The sequence below is a fragment of the Dendrobates tinctorius genome, unplaced genomic scaffold, assembly GCF_039654945.1.
Source record: "Dendrobates tinctorius isolate UK_male_01 unplaced genomic scaffold, ASM3965494v1 ptg000021l, whole genome shotgun sequence".
Taxonomy (NCBI): Eukaryota; Metazoa; Chordata; class Amphibia; order Anura; family Dendrobatidae; genus Dendrobates; species Dendrobates tinctorius.
Genome location: NW_027361689.1, coordinates 13,287,316 through 13,305,720, shown reverse-complemented (window position 1 = coordinate 13,305,720; position 18,405 = coordinate 13,287,316). Strand labels below are relative to the sequence as shown.

Sequence of the window (18,405 nt, the reverse complement as noted above, 5' to 3'; positions counted from 1 at the left end):
CGTTCAACTTCACAATTGTGTCCCACTTGTTGTTGATTCTTCACCAAAAATTTACATTTGGTATCTTTATGTTTGAAGCATGATAGGTGGGAAAAGGTTGAAAAGTTCCAAGGGGCCGAATACTTTCGCAAGGCACTGTAATTTGTGTAGGTTCCACTTCTAGTTGTGGCAAGTTTCTAACCAACTTGTAACATGAAGAAGGTCTTAGAAGAGATGTGCAGCACCACTTATTTTTCTGCCCAATTCGTCAATGGGCATGGAGAGTGCTGGGCAAAACTGATGCTGATGCAGTTATTTGACACCCGGAAGGCATCCTATTTTAAGTATAACCACCCATGCCACATACCTACGGGGCGTAAGATAGTTGTTTCCATAACAATATCTCCATGCCCAATGTGTCAGAGTGGCGCTGCCTTCTTTAAGCATGTCGGGGCGTAAGATAGTTGTTTCCATAACAATATCTCCATGCCCAATGTGTCAGAGTGGTGCTGCCTTCTTTAAGCATGTCGCCATTTTTGTTTTCCTGCTTACTTAGTTTTTTAGGCCAAAGTAGTCCGGCTTGATTGTCAGCTTTAGACATTCATCATTCCACTAGTTCTCATTTGGTTCATTTCATTTTATTTTTTTATGCCTATCAGTGATGAGCGCAAGTGCTCGTTACTTGAGTTTCCCTAGGGTGCTTGGGTCTGCCCCGATTTATGGCTGGTGCTCCAGTGACATGTTCGCGTCCCGGTGGCAGAATGTTTTGCATTTGTTAGACGCCCACAAGACATTAGGGAATTGCCCGTGTTTTTAATAGCTGTAAAACATGCTACCGCGGGGACTCGAACATGTCACTTGAGCACCAGTGATAATCGGTGCATACCTGACCGCCCTAAGCAAACTCAGGTAAGGAGCACTTGCGCCCATCACTAATGCCTATCATTTTATGAATGAGGCAAGAAACTAAAAGGATGTGCAGCAGAGTGCCCAAAAATGTAGAAAGCCTTCTGGTCTGGCCACCATTCTATCCTAAATTTCGAAATGCTAGCTTGACTGGATTGGACAGATGGGTGTTTTAAAAGGTGTTGGCCAGTACAATATTTTATTGCACTAACGGGCCCATGGTGCTCATGGTAGGAGATATCACATGGTTGCTGATTGATTGCAGCCATGACATTCCTTGCAAACTGGAAGAGACAGTCTTCTAATGCTCTATTGCGACTAGGACAGAACATCATGATTGCAGCCAGTTGCTGCTGATTGCCTGCAGCGGTGATGTGACTTCATTCATTAGAAGAAGAGAGCTGTGGAGCAGTAGTGGAGGGGACAGTAGGTGAGTTTTCAAAGGGTTTTCCAACACAGAAGGTGATGGCTTACCGTTGGAATATCCATCACTCTCTTAATGGGTCACTCTCCATCAGCCTCTTAGCAGGCCACTCTACCAATCGCCCGTTTTCTTTCTCAGTATTGCTTGGGGGTTATTCAGACCGCCACTGGTCATAAAATGAGGATTTGTACTAGTCATAAGCCGTAACCCATTTAATGCAGATGAAACGCAATGTGTCGCAATAATCCATGGAGGTAATATCGTTATGGACTTCTTACTAGCTGGAGAAAATTGCTGAAAAAAAGGATCCATCAAGTCGTCTCTAGGTGCCATGTAAGACGCTTGTATGTGACCTGTGTCAGGTACGCAGCTCATCTGTATATTATGCGAGCAGGCCAGAATTATTCTCTTGTAGCTCATCGAGACGTTGGAAAAAATGACCTATTTTCTTTGGTTTCATTGACATGATGAAAAACCAAGCCATACTGATAAGGGAGTAGAAATGTGCAGGACCCCTCCAGGCCCGTTACCATCCAGAAAATGGCTAATGAAGTGATATTTCATTGAGATGAGTGGTTTGACTGGAGAGATGACAAATAAACTTGATTTGTGTCAATACATTTCCCTTTTAAATGAGATCTCGTGATGCGCTGAAGCATGGCGGCTCCTGCGGGCTAGGTCTGTCTCTATGCTCCTGGCTGCAAAGTGGCTTCTGTCGTGCCTGCTCCACGACCTCGCAGCCATCCTATAATAAGGCAAGCTGTCTGTTAAAGCCAATTTATTTCACAAGCATATGCACATCACATTTTGCCTAGCCTGCAGACACAAAGTACGCTTTCTATAAATATTCACAGGAGCAGTGTGGCCTTTTGGCTATCCTTCTAATGTACGGGTTTAGTGTCGGGACTGGAGCGCAGTGAGAGTGTGCATGGGTGCTCAGGATCTGCATTATTACCATACTTTGTATCTGCTGACATTGTTCCTGAGGACAACTTTCCGGCGACTTTAAGATGTCACCAGGTAGTGAAAGGATCTACAGATGATGAGATAGACGTGCATGTCAACAGCGTTGGACTATCCCACCACCAAACCAGAGCTTCCGAGCAGGACATTCTGGACTCCAAAGCCCAGAATGCGCAAAAATGAAATTAAAATTGTTCTTAATCTGTTCCTAGACATATATATGGAAAATCAAGGGGATAACTTGCTGATCCATTCAGGATGGGGCTGTACTGCCATGATCTCCCCCATAGTCAGTCTCCGATGATTTTGGGATCGTGACTTTGCAGCCCCATCCTGAAAGGATGAAGAGGTGCACATGCTCGATCTCCACTCATTTTCTACAGGACTCAAAAATGGTTGTGGACACTGCTCAGCAGCCTCACAGTCAATGAATGGAGGCCAGGCATGCCCACCTCTCCTCCATTCATGATAGCGCTGCAGAGACCTGTTCTCAGGCTTCCAAAGTTCCAATGTCAGGGGGTCCCAGCTGTCAGACCCTCCAGCAATCAACAAGGTTAACATGATTTTTTTTTAATAATCCTTTAGGCCACAATAAGAGAAATACTCATAATTACAGATGGTTGAACCCGAACAAAAATGTTCGGCGTTCTTAGCGGACAGTCACCCTTCGGGCCTGAAAGCTGCACACAGATTTTCTGCTGAAGTCCGGGGCAGTGTTCGGGGGAAGTCTGTAGTGGTGTGGAATTTTTTTCTTTTCTTAGCAGTTTGGGTATCCATTATCTTCAATGGGGTTTGAATTCTGCTGGAAGTTCGGGTTCTGTGATTGTCCCCAAACCAAACTTTCTAAAAAGTTTGAGTCAGGCACCAGAACCTGAACTTCCACCGGTCTACCCATCTCTACTCATGAAGAACAGTGGAACTGTTAACCAGAGACTTTTTTTCCTAAACTTATCCAACGTTGCTCTTTCTCACAGACACCTCTACCCCCTACTCTGACTTGGTTTTCCATCTTTAAGATACAGAGTATCATGTTCGTTCTCGTTGCTTTTCCTGCCCAGTGTCGGATACTTGCTTCTTGTCTAGCCTGATCCCCATTGTGTTCTTCAAGCCTAACATGTCTGTGTGGCCTGGAGAGGAAGTTTCTTGTACAGCAGACACATAACTGGAAATGTGACTTTCTCAGGATAAGTGGTACATCGCCAACTGAGGCTCGCACCCTGCAGAATCTAGAAAGGGACATAACATGGAAATCCTTCGATAAAGCCATGGCCTCTACATAAAGTGAGGATGTGTTTCCCTCCTCCATGTAATGTGTTACTTGCAGATATCCCTGCCTATAATGGAGCTCTTCGTACATATTTTCTTCCTGTATGGTTTTTGGTTCCTACAGACCATTTCATTTCGATGCTTGTGACCTCCTCACATCAGTTCCTTTTCCCCCTTCCTCACAATGGTTGTATTGTGCTCATAATAAAGCTTTGTACTAACAGGTTTTAGCAGAACTGGAATTAGAGGAAAACTAATACACTTCATGTGACTCGTCAGCTGGGGCTTTTCACGTCTTATCTCTCCTGGAGTTTACGCGCTAGAGATGCCGGCTAGGAAAGACTTTGTGTTCTCTCAGCCACTACTTTTACAGTATGTTTTACTTATATAGCACCATTAATTTCGGCAGCACATCGTCATCGCTGTCCCCGTTGGGACTCACAAACTAGATTCCCTATCAGTATGTCTTTGGAGTGTGGGAGGAAACCAGAGAACCCGGAAGAAACCCACACAAACACGGGGAGAACATACAAACTCCTTCCAGATATGGTCCTCGGTGGGATTTGAACCCAGGACCCCAGCGCTGCAAAGCAACTGAGCTGCCCGCTTTCGACTTAAGGGCAAACCTCTATGTGAACTCCAATGAGCAAAATCATGAAAACCTGTCCATAATTTAAAAAAACAAACCTCATAGCTGCTTCCATCCTGAAAACAGCACCACACCCGTCCATAGGTTGTGCCAGGTATTGCAGCTCAGCGCCATTGAAACGTGTGTGTACTAATGGATGTTCGGTTGAACAGTGTGGTAGAGCATTTAGATGGTTAGCATAATTTTTACGCGATATTGCTGCCAATGGGGAACCATTAGGACTGGTAATGTAAACCAATGGTGACGCTTGTATGTGCTGGGACCTCCAGAGCAAGAGTGAATCGTATTTTCCTGAAAGAGGATAGTACACATGTAATGTTTAATATGCCCTATGTACATGTTCATATGTGGCAGACATTTTTTGCCATAGTTTCCTTGGTTGCATAAAATTCTTAGTATAAGCAGCAAAAAACAAAAATAATCCCCCGTGGATGTATAGGACCAATCTTCAGAGTTCCGGATCTTCTTTTTTAGATGCCGAGTTTGAATGATACAAACATGAGCTCGTTGATGGCGTTTAGCATACGAGTTAAATAATTTGACTTTTGCAGATGTGGCCGTACCAAATATGCTTTATTTAATGGAGAATAAGGATGTTGTTAATGCGACTGTCAGAAGTTGATAGAGGCATTTAACGGATTCAGCAGCAGCGATCAGAACAAGCTCTGGTCGCTGCTTCTAATGGAAGATACCATTAGAAGATGCCAACTCCAAACACTTTCACCCATCATGTGACGCACATTTACATCACACGTCAGGCAGCGGTTAAATCGCCAATTTACTTTCAGACAGCTTGATCTAATTTTATAGCTAATGTGATTAAATCTGCAAATCACTCTATATATTAATAGTTGTCTAAACCCTAAAATATCCCTTACAATGCCGGCCACTAGGTGTCTCCCTTCTGTCTAACTTTCAGGTTACTGCCTGTGGTCAAGTGTAATCCTTCTTCACCAGCAGACATGCGTGACTTATTACAAGAAGTAAGCCGCAGGGGTTTTGTATGTCAGCTGCTGCTTTCTTGTATGTCAAACTAGATACAGGCATAAAACCGTAGGATATCTGTTCAAAACAGGCAAGACATTGGATAATGGCATGAGCAATGCATGCTGGGGTGATTAGGGAAAGAAAGTTCCAGCACTTATAATGCTGGAAGTGGCAAGTTCCAGACGATGGGTACCAGGACAGTTCCTGGTCATTTTAGACTGGTATGTTCACCAAAAGCAGATTTACTTATTTGGGGATGGAGGTAGTGGCTCCAAGCTTTTCTACAGGTTTGATGAGAAAGGGTCAGGAATGCTTTAAGTCTTTACAGTATACAGCAAGTAAGCATCTATAGACTTCAGCTTCTCTCGATGAGATTTACAATACTATTAGCTACGTCCCCCACTGAAGTGATTTCCTTTTAATAGACTTTTCCCCCCCTTAGACTATATTGAGTGACCCCTGTATTATGGCAGAGTGAATTTGTGGAATCAGCACTAGTTGACTGCTTATTTTGCACTTTTCCCTTAGTGATAATGGTTTTTTTCCATTCTCTTTGTTAGATGTGTTATTGCTCGGTACTTAAATTTGGATTTACTGGTTCAGTCATAAACATTACGGCTTATTGCTCATAAACTTGTGAAATATCCTTTAATTTTTCATGTGTACCGATGCTTCTGCGCTTTAAAATCCCATATTTCCACTTCTATCTGTTCCTTCTCTGTCAGACCATGCAGAACAATATTTGTGTTGAATTGTGCATCTGTCTACACAATATGTTAGGACTAGACACTGTCACTGCAACAGATGAGTAAAGGTGTGTTAAAAATGACAAAAATAATACATATACTCCTCAACATTAAGATGGAAAAGTCATGGAAATCAGAGGATGGCTAGACGTGTAAGTGATCTGCAAATGATGAAGAAAAGGAAACAAACTTGTTAAAACTAGTGATGAGTGAGTATGCTCGGTACTCGAGATTTCCAAGCTTGTGCGGGTGTTCTCCAAGTAGCACAGTGGAAATCTCACAAGCGACCCCATTTTGGAAACTAGACCCCCCCCCCAAGGAGCTTATCTAGATGTGTAATGAGCACCTTGAACCCCCAGGTACTTCACAGAAACTTATAACTGTCAGTTGTGAAAATAAAAAATCAGATTTTCTCACAAAAAATGTTCATTTTAGCCACATTTTTTTTTAGTTTCACAAGGCTAAGGCTATGTTCTCATGTCTGTAATTTCCGCGACAATTCCGCAACTCCCTGCCGCGGGAAATATGCGAGAAATCCGCATGCATAATTCCCGCGAAAAACTAGCGTTTTGCAAGCGTAATTCGTTTGCAGAATACTAGCGTTTTTCAAGCGATCTGTAGCATCGCTTGGAGAACTGATTGACAGGTTGGTCACACTTGTCAAACATAGTGTTTGACGAGTGTGACCAACTTTTTACTATTGAGGCTGTCTATGCGGCATCAGTAGTAAAAAGATATAAAGTTTAAAATAATTTAAAAAAATCGTGTTATTCTCACCTTCCGGCATCCCACGCAGCATCCCCAGGCCTCAGCAATGCTCCCGACAAGTCCCTTTCCCAGCGATGCCTTGCGACAATGACCCCAGATGACGTAGCATCTCGCTAGACCCCATATGTGGCTGTACAGTGCTGCTTAGCCATACAGCGAGACTCGAGAGGGACAGAGCAATATTTGCTTCCTGGAGCACAGATTTTCTTAGAATAGAGCCCCTATATATGCACTTACATCGGGGTTTCCATCTAAATCTCCTAGTGACGTGATTCAGGTGAAACCCCTGAGGGATCCTATAATGATGCAGCAGAGTTACTCTGGACTTTATCTGGCCTCTGTTCAGCATTGTCTTTCTTTTCAGAAATGCACAAGACTGTGGCCGACCGCGCTTTTATGCACGCCTAAAAAGACGGACAGCACCAGATCGTAGGCCAGATGGCAATCACAGTTTCCCCATTTGCCTCATTATAGGGAATCTTCCGCCGTGGGTTCCATCTGAATCATGTATTTCAGATATTTACACGGAAACCCCGGTATAAGCGCTCAGCGTTGAGTGCAGGATAAATGTGCGCCAAGCCTTACTGCAATCTTTGGGAGGCAAAATGAAAAAATCGACGGCAGGTGAAAAATTGGTTTTATTTATTTTTTAAGCCGTTCCTCGTGCAGTATAAGTGATTTGGATTACTTAATTGGTGCGATTACAGCAATACCAGATTTACATTGTGTTTTTAGGTTTGGCTGCTGTCATACTCTTAAAGACAGTGTTTATTGCAAAAACTAGTTATTACATCGTCATATTTTGATAGCTATAATGTTTCCATGTTTTGGCCAGCAGTCATGAGCGGGCTTGTTTTATTGCGGGACGAGTTGATGTTTTTATTGGTACCATTTTCGGACAAGTTACATTTTTTTATCACTTTCTACTCCAATTATTGGGAGGCAGAATGAACAAATGCCAGCAATTCAGGAATTGTTTTCTTGAGGGGAGGAGAGGGTTTTACGCCTTTCCGCGTTTATAAAATTAATAAGGCAGCATTATTCTTCGGGTCAGTATGATTATGGTAATAACACATTTATATATTTTTTTATGTTTTGCTGCTTTTACACGATAAAAACTATTTTATAGAAAAAATAATTATTTTGCATCACTTTATTTTAAGAGCTGTAGCTTTTTTATTTTTTCCTCTGACGGAGCAGTATGGCGGCTTGTTTTTTGCCAGACATGATGACATTTTCAGCAATACCATTTTTATTTACATTCAGCTTTTTGGTTGAGTTTTATTCTACTTTTTGCTTGTCAGTATGATGATAGAGCATATTTTTTATGGTGTTCACTGGAGGTGTTAACTAGTGGGACAGTTTTACAGGTCGGGTCGTTACGGACACGTCGATACCAAATATGGGTACTTTTTTTTAAATTTATTTTCTTTTTTTAACTAAATGTATTTATTGGATTAATATTTTTTATTTATTTTGCATGGTCTAAATTATCTTTGACAGTGGTGAGTCACACTATTTTAGTTAAAATGATATGGATGCCTCAACTGCTATACATTTTACAGAATTCCCCTAATCTGGAAACCTAGAGATACTTTTTTAAAATTAATCGCCTGTTCAGGGAACTATTCTGGGGCAATAAAACGCCAAGAATTAGACTGGAGACATTGCAAAGAGACAAAAGTGATGGTGGCCTGGCTGTTCCAAATCCGTGGGTTTATTTTATGGCAGTCCAACTCCAACATATAAGGGGATGGGACGATCCTAAAGGTGGGGGTTGGGAGCACTGGGTCTTTAACTTCACCATTATTAAGTTCTCTAGGCTATATGAAGCATTGGAGGCTCATAGGTTTAGGGTTTTGTCGGGTTCATTGCCAGCGCTATTTCTCATTCATCAGCTATGATGGAAGGTCAGAGAATTGCAGGGTCTACAAGGAGTCACTCAGTTTACCTCACATTGGGAAGCCCAATCTTCAATGAAAAGGATTTAGGAAATGGAATTTGAAGGGGATTCACAGAATGTCCCATGTTTTGGAAGGTGACTTGATTTAACAAATTTTCTCAAATACAAACTAAGTTTGGGATACCTACGCCTGAATTTTATTAATAACTTCAGCTGAGACATGCGTATCTGACACAGAGGCTTATCCTGGAGGGCCATATAGCTAAGGGGGCTTTCACATTGCGTTCTGTGTCCCTGTCGGGGCATATGTCCGAGATTTCCCGCAAAACTGGGTCCGGTCGCCAGCACTGAAAGGGCCCATAGACTGTAATGGTGACGGCAGAGCGGACATGAGCTCTGACGTGCATCATTTTCAGGAGTGTACGCCTACGGGAGGCGGACACTCAGACGTAGTTGACTGCATTCGCGTGTCCACCTCCTGTAGGCAATCACTCTTTCGAAAAAAAAAAGTGCACGGCAGAGCGTACATTCACTCTGCCGTCACCATTACAGTCTGTGGGCCCCATCGGCGCATTCATCCGGACCCCTTTTTGAGGGGGATTTTGGACGTATGCCTCGACAGAGACACAGACCACAATGTGAAAGCATGCTAAGAAAATAATAAAAAGAAAAAATATACTTCACAAGTCTCTGGTGGTCTGATCTCAGTATTATACAGCACTTTATTAGATTTGGTGCTGGCAAAGTGTCCATCACATTCCAAAATAAAATGGGAAAGTGTAATAGGCCCTACAGAGGAAGGTCAGTGGCAAGATATTTTTGAAAGGACGCCGCAACTGTCCATGAGTGAATTTCCTAGATTATCGCAGCGCTATGTATATCATCAAGTGTGCAGATCGCCTCAATCTTGTTTCACATAGGACTCGGGCCAAATCCTACTGGCACTAGATGTAAAATAAATCCTGCAAACTTACTACACATGATGTGGTCCTGTCCTAATCTGGAACCTATCTGGAAAGCGGTGTTGGAAATTATAAAGCGTTTATTCAATTCACACAGTCCCTACTCCTTTTGTATTTATACTGAGGTCATTTCTCCAAAGTGTCCCAGGAGCCATTTTTAATTAGGACAACATCAGACCACATGTTGCTCATGGTACTGTGAGCAGCCTATGTGGCATAAACGTGCTACTATGACCTGCAGCGTCTGATTTCCATCAAGCCCATCTGGGACATCATTGGTCAGCAATTACAAAATGAAGCTGCCAGCAGTGGATCTTGATGATTTGCCCAAGTGCATTCAGCTTGGCAGAACGTTCCTCAGACAATCATTAGTAACCTAATTGTTAGCAGCCAAGGCTGTAAGTGCGGGGATTTCTGTGTGTGGCGCTCATACTGGATACTAATTAAATATAGAGGTTTTGAATTTTTTGCATATCATTAACATCCAACCTGTAATTTCCAGAATTTCATGACTTATCGTTTTTGATGTTGCAATTTTAACCCCTTAATGACAGCCGATATGCATTAAAACGGCGGCTGTTATGGGGCCTTATTCCCTCATGGCCATTTTAAAATGGCGATCGGGAATAAGGCTGTAGCACCCCCTAGAGTCAGAAAATGTCTGGAGGTAGCGGAGACCCTGGAGAACATGATCAGAGCAGGACTATTCGGTGAATAACGGCGATCATGGTAAAAAAAAAAACCTGTGCCTTCTATTACAATGATTCCTCTCTCTTCTGACATGCTATACAAGGAGAGAGAAATAATGCCCCCTGTTACCTCCGTCATCCCCGAGCCCTCCTGATCCATCCCCCGGCCCTCTGTGCACCTTCCTGGAAAAAAATAGCGGGCTTAAGGCCCCGTTACACATAACAATGTCCCAGCGATCCCACCAACAATCCGACATGGATGGGATCGCTGGGACATCGTTAGGTTGATCGCTGGTGAGCTGTCACATAGACAGCACCTCCAGCGATCAGGACCAGCGAGCAAGCTTGTTTCCAATGTAAACATCGGGTATCTAAGAGCCACGCGGCTCTTAGATACCCGATGTTTACATTGGAAACTAGCGTCCAGCGTCGCTGATCTCTCGCTGCCACACGCAGCGATGCGCGCTGGCCAGCGGGAGAGCAACGATCAAAAAATGGCCCAGGACGATCAAGCGCAAACAACGATACCCGACAGGGGGGCCGGTCGCTGATCCCCGTCACACACAGCGATATCGCTGGCGAGATCGCTGTGGCGTCACAAAATCAGCGATCTCGCTGGCGACATCGCTGTGTGTGACGGGGCCTTAAGTGCGCCCGACCGAGATCTGCCGGCAACAATAGGGAATTTTTCCTATTGGTTCCTTTAGATCATTGTGATAGACCCTATCACAGTGATCAAAATAAAAAATTGTAAATCAAATCCCCATGTATCACCCCCTTAGTTAGATAAAAAATTATAAATATTTCTTTTTTCTGGCCCATCCTTTGAAGTTGGGGTTAGGGTTTTTTCAAAAATAGAAAACAAATATGACGACTAGTGTTGAGCACAAGTGCTCACTACTCGAGTTTGCATTGGGTGCTCGGGTATGCACGGAGTATCGCGGATCCCCGCATGTTTTTTTGGGGTGTCTAAGAGCCATGAAACATGCGGCTGTTAACCTAATGTTATCAAATTCTGTGTAGTACGTGTGGGTGCAAAATGCTCAATATACCCCTGGATAAAATCCTTGAGGGGTGCAGATTCCAGAATGGGTCAAATGGCGCTCCGTTCCTTTTGATCTCGTCCGTGCTCAGGAGAATTTGAACAACAAATTTTGGGGTCCATTTTCTCCTGTTACCCTTGTGAAAAATAAAAAAAAAATTGGGTCTAAAAATTTTTTGTGAAAAAAAATTAAAAGTTCATTTTTTTCTTTCACATACCATTAATTCCTGTGAAGCATCTGAAGGGTTAATAAACTTCTTGAATGTGGTTTTGAGCACCTTGAGGGGTGCAGTTTTTAGATTGGTGTCACTTTTGGGTAGTTTCTGTTATATAGACCCCTCAAAGTCCCTACAAATGTGAGGTGGTCCAAATCGCTGACCGACTTTTAACCCTCTAACTCCCTAACAAAAAAAAAAATTATTTAAAAGATTATCATGTTGGAATTGTTATTTATTAACTGTCTTGTGCGACATCGCTCTAATTTTAGGGCATAAAAATTAAAAGTTTGAAAATCGCAAAATTTTCTCCAAATTTCCGTTTTTTATTCACAAATGAACTCATGTCATATCGTAGAAATGTTACCACTATTGTGTAGTACTTTATTGTCATGAAAACACATTCTCAGGATCAGCGGGATTCGTTGAAGCGTTCCAGAGTTATACCCTCATAAAAATGACAGAATTGTAAAATATGGCCTATTTTTCCTATTGGACAGAGCCAATCTTCATTCATTGTTTCTTTCTTACTAGAATTTCCAAAAACATTCCCACCACCAAGGACGTGGAGCCCTTACTGGAAATTGATGGTGACATTAGAAGTTTTGAAGTCTTCTTGTCATCCAGGACGCCTGTTCTCATGGCACGCGATGTGAAGACTTTCTTGCCCTGTACAGTAAATTTGGATCCCAAACTGCGGGAAATAATTGCAGGTAAATTAGAACTTTTTATTGATTTCAACCATAGATTTTAAAAAGTGTTTTAGGGAAAAAAAGTGTTTTCCGGCAATAGTTAAAATTTAATTAAAACAAATTCTTATGTGCATCTTGGTCACTTGGTTACTACCTTTGCCTCACTGCACTGGGGTCCGAAGGTGAGAGGGGAAGAAGAGTTTTTATGCTTTACCCATGTTTGTGTGCTTATTAATTTGGGTTTCCAGTCCACAAGGTCAGTGTCAAGAATTGGACCTGCATCTATCTCAAGAACTGGGTCTTGTCCATATGCCAAAAATGTATGCAAATGAAATGCCCTTTTACTCTTTCTCCATAGGGCTATCACGGCTTCATCAAATAAAAGCTATTCTTACTGTACTTACAGGGATATTCCCGTCTCCAAGATCCTATCCCAATATGTAGGAGGTGTAATAATAATCATATTAGCAAATACCTCCAATTAGAAATGTTGTATAGTTTTTCTGATTTGCTATGTCTCTTTCCTCATGTGCAAGCATTGCAAGACCTTAGGTACAGTTAGCTCCATATATATTTGGACAGAGACAACATTTTTCTAATTTTGGTTCTAGACATTACCACAATGAATTTTAAACAAAACAATTCAGATGCAGTTGAAGTTCAGACTTTCAGCTTTCATTTGAGGGTATCACATTAACATTGGATGAAGGGTTTAGGAGTTTCAGCTCCTTAACATGTGCCACCCTGTTTTTAAAGGGACCAAAAGTAATTGGACAATTGACTCCAAGGCTATTTCATGGACAGGTGTGGGCAATCCCTTCGTTATGTCATTCTCAATTAAGCAGATAAAAGGCCTGGAGTTGATTTGAGGTGTGGTGCTTGCATTTGGAAGGTTTTGCTGTGAAGGAAACAATCGGTCAAAGGAGCTCTCCATGCAGGTGAAACAAGCCATCCTTAAGCTGCAAAAACAGAAAAAACCCATGCGAGAAATTGCTACAACATTAGGAGTGGCAAAATCTACAGTTTGGTACATCCTGAGAAAGAAAGAAAGCACTGGTGAACTCATCAATGCAAAAAGACCTGGGCGCCCACGGAAGACAACAGTGGTGGATGATCGCAGAATAATCTCCATGGTGAAGAGAAACCCCTTCACACCAGCCAACCAAGTGACCAACACTCTCCAGGAGGTAGGCGTATCAATATCCAAATCTACCATAAAGAGAAGACTGCATGAAAGTAAATACAGAGGGTTCACTGCACGGTGCAAGCCACTCATAAGCATCAAGAATAAAAAGGCTAGACTGGACTTTGCTAAAAAGCATTTAAAAAAGCCAGCACAGTTCTGGAAGAACATTCTTTGGACAGATGAAACCAAGATCAACCTCTACCAGAATGATGGAAAGAGAAAAGTATGGCGAAGGCATGGTAAAGCTCATGATGCAAAGCATACCACATCATCTGTAAAACATGGCGGAGGCAGTGTGATGGCTTGGGCATGCATGGCTGCCAATGCCACTGGGTCACTAGTGTTTATTGATGATGTGACACAGGACAGAAGCAGCCGAATGAATTCTGAGGTATTCAGAGCCATACTGTGTGCTCAGATCCAGCCAAATGCAGCCAAACTGATTGGTCGTCGTTTCATACTACAGATGGACAATGGCCTAAAACATAAAGGCAAAGCAACCCAGGAGTTTATTAAAGCAAAGAAGTGGAATATTCTTGAATGGCCAAGTCAGTCACCTGATCTGAACCCAATTGAGCATGCATTTCACTTGTTAAAGACTAAACTTCAGACAGAAAGGCCCACAAACAAACAGCAACTGAAAACCACCGCAGTGAAGGCCTGGCAGAGCATCAAAAAGGAGGAAACACAGCGTCTGGTGATGTCCATGAGTTCAAGACTTCAGGCAGTCATTGCCAACAAATGGTTTTCAACCAAGTACTAGAAATGAACATTTTATTTACAATTATTTAATCTGTCCAATTACTTTTGGTCCCTTTAAAAACAGGGTGGCACATGTTAAGGAGCTGAAACTCCTAAACCCTTCATCCAATTTTAATGTGGATACCCTCAAATGAAAGCTGAAAGTCTGAACTTCAACTGCAGCTGAATTGTTTTGTTTAAAATTCATTGTGGTAATGTCTAGAACCAAAATTAGAAAAATGTTGTCTCTGTCCAAATATATATGGACCTAACTGTATATAAAACAATCCAGCTCACTGATCAGGACATCATGAGGCTCGGAGCACGGAACCGCCGTGTCTTGACGTATAGAATTCCAATGAAGAGAAAATCCAGCTCAACTACAGTGCCTACAAGTAGTATTCAACCCCCTGCAGATTTAGCAGGTTTGATAAGATGCAAATAAGTTAGAGCCTTCAAACTTCACACAAGAGCAGGATTTATTAACAGATGCATAAATCTTACAAACCAAAAAGTTATGTTGCTCAGTTAAATTTTAATAAATTTTAAACATAAAAGTGTGGGTCAATTATTATTCAACCCCTAGGTTTAATATTTTGTGGAATAACCCTTGTTTGCAATTACAGCTAATAATCGTCTTTTATAAGACCTGATCAGGCCGGCACAGGTCTCTGGAGTTATCTTGGCCCACTCCTCCATGCAGATCTTCTCCAAGTTATCTAGGTTCTTTGGGTGTCTCATGTGGACTTTAATCTTGAGCTCCTTCCACAAGTTTTCAATTGGGTTAAGGTCAGGAGACTGACTAGGCCACTCCAACACCTTGATTTTTTGCCTCTTGAACCAGGCCTTGGCTTTGTTGGCTGTGTGCTTTGGGTCGTTGTCTTGTTGGAAGATGAAATGACGACCCATCTTAAGATCCTTGATGGAGGAGCGGAGGTTCTTGGCCAAAATCTCCAGGTAGGCCGTGCTATCCATCTTCCCATGGATGCGGACCAGATGGCCAGGCCCCTTGGCTGAGAAACAGCCCCACAGCATGATGCTGCCACCACCATGCTTAACTGTAGGGATGGTATTCTTGGGGTCGTATGCAGTGCCATCCAGTCTCCAAACGTCACGTGTGTGGTTGGCACCAAAGATCTCGATCTTGGTCTCATCAGACCAGAGAACCTTGAACCAGTCTGTCTCAGAGTCCTCCAAGTGATCATGAGCAAACTGTAGACGAGCCTTGACATGACGCTTTGAAAGTAAAGGTACCTTACGGGCTCGTCTGGAACGGAGACCATTGCGGTGGAGTACGTTACTTATGGTATTGACTGAAACCAATGTCCCCACTGCCATGAGATCTTCCCGGAGCTCCTTCCTTGTTGTCCTTGGGTTAGCCTTGACTCTTCGGACAAGCCTGGCCTCGGCACGGGAGGAAACTTTCAAAGGCTGTCCAGGCCGTGGAAGGCTAACAGTAGTTCCATAAGCCTTCCACTTCCGGATGATGCTCCCAACAGTGGAGACAGGTAGGCCCAACTCCTTGGAAAGGGTTTTGTACCCCTTGCCAGCCTTGTGACCCTCCACGATCTTGTCTCTGATGGCCTTGGAATGCTCCTTTGTCTTTCCCATGTTGACCATGTATGAGTGCTGTTCACAAGTTTGGGGAGGGTCTTAAATAGTCAGAAAAGGCTGGAAAAAGAGATAATTAATCCAAACATGTGAAGCTCATTGTTCTTTGTGCCTGAAATACTTCTTAATACTTTAGGGGAACCAAACAGAATTCTGGTGGTTTGAGGGGTTGAATAATAAATGACCCTCTGAATAAACTTTTCACAATTTTAAAAAAAATTAAACAAAGAAATAACAATCTTTTTTGCTGCAGTGCATTTCACACTTCCAGGCTGATCTACAGTCCAAATGTCACAATGCCAAGTTAATTCCGAATGTGTAAACCTGCTAAATCTGCAGGGGGTTGAATACTACTTGTAGGCACTGTATGAAGTGAAAACACAATTTTTTATTCACTCAGATTTTTCCAAAAATAGAGGATAAAATTCAGCATAGTACGGACAAAAAGTTGCACTATCAACACGTTTCAAGTGTCACAGCACCCTTAGTCATGATCAAAGTGAATAAAGAATTGTGTTTTCACTTCATCTTTGAGATGGATTTTCTGTTCATAGGACTGTTATGATTGGGTCACCGAGGAGGAGAGCAAGCCCAAGCTAAGCCACAGAAAACCAGAGAGGTTGGTAACTAAGCGGATTGCAGACCCCTGATCCTATCCACACAACTAGCAGTAGCTGTGGAGCGTGCCTACGATGATCCTAGACGCATCGGCACAGCCGGAGAGCTAACTAAGCCTAAAGCAAGAAAGGGGAAATCTAAACTGCCCCAGACCAGACCCCAAAGGAATAGATAGCCCCCAAACATATATTGTCGGTGAGACAAGATGAAAACACAACCGCAGGTAGCAAAATAGACTGAGCAAATGATGGGGCCCACACTGACTAGACAGGAAAGGAAAGACTCTGTCTGCAATCACACAAAAAACCCTGCAAAAAAGTCCAACACGTCTGATGCAAAAAATACTGAAGTCGCACGACTTCGCCCACTATATCAGCACTCTGGTATATTCTGAAAGCAAAGCAAAAAGAGGCCAATCTAATAAGGGACAAAAAGCAAACTGGCACAAGCAGTAACATATGGACGGTGATTCAGCACAGCCCCAGCCGGAGCTGGCTGACCCACACAATACTGAAATAGACAAAACCAGATCAAATGTAAACAGAATAGCAAATGAACTCTTAGCTGAACATGCAGGGACTGAGCTGGAAACTAAGACCTCAGGAGGCAGGAATAAAATCACCAGCAGTGATAGAGGGAGTCGGCTGTCTTAAATCCCAGTCTGAAACCCCAGATCTCCAATCGTCGTCCTCATTATCAGGTGGCAAGCCTCTGTTAATCAGATCAGCTCCATTACCTCCAGTAACCACCAGAGGGAGCCCAGAAAGAGAATTCGCAACCCTCTGTCAATTTGACCAGCTCCACTACCTTCAGTAGTAACCAGAGGTAGGCCAGAAAGCGAATTCACAACATAGGACCTTTGTTATCCATGGTTACGACCGCTGATATGGTGACAGCTAGTTGCTAGTGATCGTAACCATGAATACCTAAGGTCCTACAATGCCTGCATATGGGGAAAGAGACATAGGGAATCAGAAGAACTATACTACGTTTCTAATTGAAGGTATTTGCTAATCACCTACTACATATTGGGACAGGATCTTGGAGATGGGAATACCCCTATATAGATGCTATAAACCACATATGCTTTCTATTGCATCCATACTTCTCTGTGTGTGCGCTGGACACTTCGCTGGAGCGGGATTAGAGGAAGGTTTTTGAGTGATAGGTGGGTTCTCAGATGTAATTAAAAGAGAACACAACTAAAAAATGTTAGCAAAGGTTTACCAACAGCAGATAAAAATCTGTCTATGTACTGGACACACGGGTGCAGGGTTGTTACAGTACAGTGATCAGAGCTGGTGACGACCTGTGCACCCAAGTCCGTCACATAACAGGACAGATTATTATCTAGTGATAGGAAATATTAAAGGGAAGATAAGCCCTTGATGTAACCTGAAAGAGAAGAAAAACGAGTTATATTATACTCACCCAGGGGCGGTCCGGTCCGGGTCCGATGGATGTCGCGGTCCGGTCCGGCGCCTCCCATCTTCTAGCGATGACATCATCTTCTTTGCTTCCCATCACAGCTCCGGCACAGGTGCACTGCGGCACAGGCGCACTGCTCTGCCCTGTTGAGGGCAGAGCAGTGCGTCTGCACCGGAGCCGCGACGGGAAGCAAAGAAGAGGACGTCATCGCTAGAAGATGGGAGGTGCCGGACCGGACCGTGACACCCTCTGGACTCGGACTGCCCCTGGGTGAGTATAATCTAACTCGTTTTTCTTCTCTTTCAGAGGCCCCGTCACACTAAACGATGTTCCAGCGATCCCACCAACGATCCGACATGATGGGATCGCTGGGACATCGTTAGGCTGATCGCTGGTGAGCTGTCACATAGACAACCCCAGCGATCAGGACCAGTGACGCTGGACGCTAGTTTCTAATGTAAACGTCCGGTATCCAGGAGCCGCACGACTCCTGGATACCCACTGTTACCTTGGAAACCGGCGTGTACGCCGGTTTCCAAGGTAAACAGCGGGTATCCAGGAGCCGCGGCTCCTGGATACCTGATGTTTAAATTAGCGACCAGCGTCGCTGATCGCTGGTCTCTCGCTGCC

The 18,405-nt window shown here is 43.2% G+C and overlaps 1 protein-coding gene across 4 annotated transcripts in view; it reads left to right on the top strand.

The window, feature by feature from the left end:
- The window catches only part of KIDINS220 (kinase D interacting substrate 220), a 182,492-nt gene that overhangs the window by 132,794 nt on the left and 31,293 nt on the right, over positions 1-18,405 (top strand). For all 4 annotated transcript variants that reach the window (XR_012230825.1, XM_073568178.1, XM_073568177.1 and 1 more), the window contains exon 23: positions 12,034-12,212. Coding sequence is in view for 3 of the 4 variants with exons in the window: in XM_073568178.1 (XP_073424279.1) it covers positions 12,034-12,212 (179 nt within the window). In the remaining variant the exon portion in view is untranslated. The remainder of the gene's footprint in view (positions 1-12,033; positions 12,213-18,405) is intronic.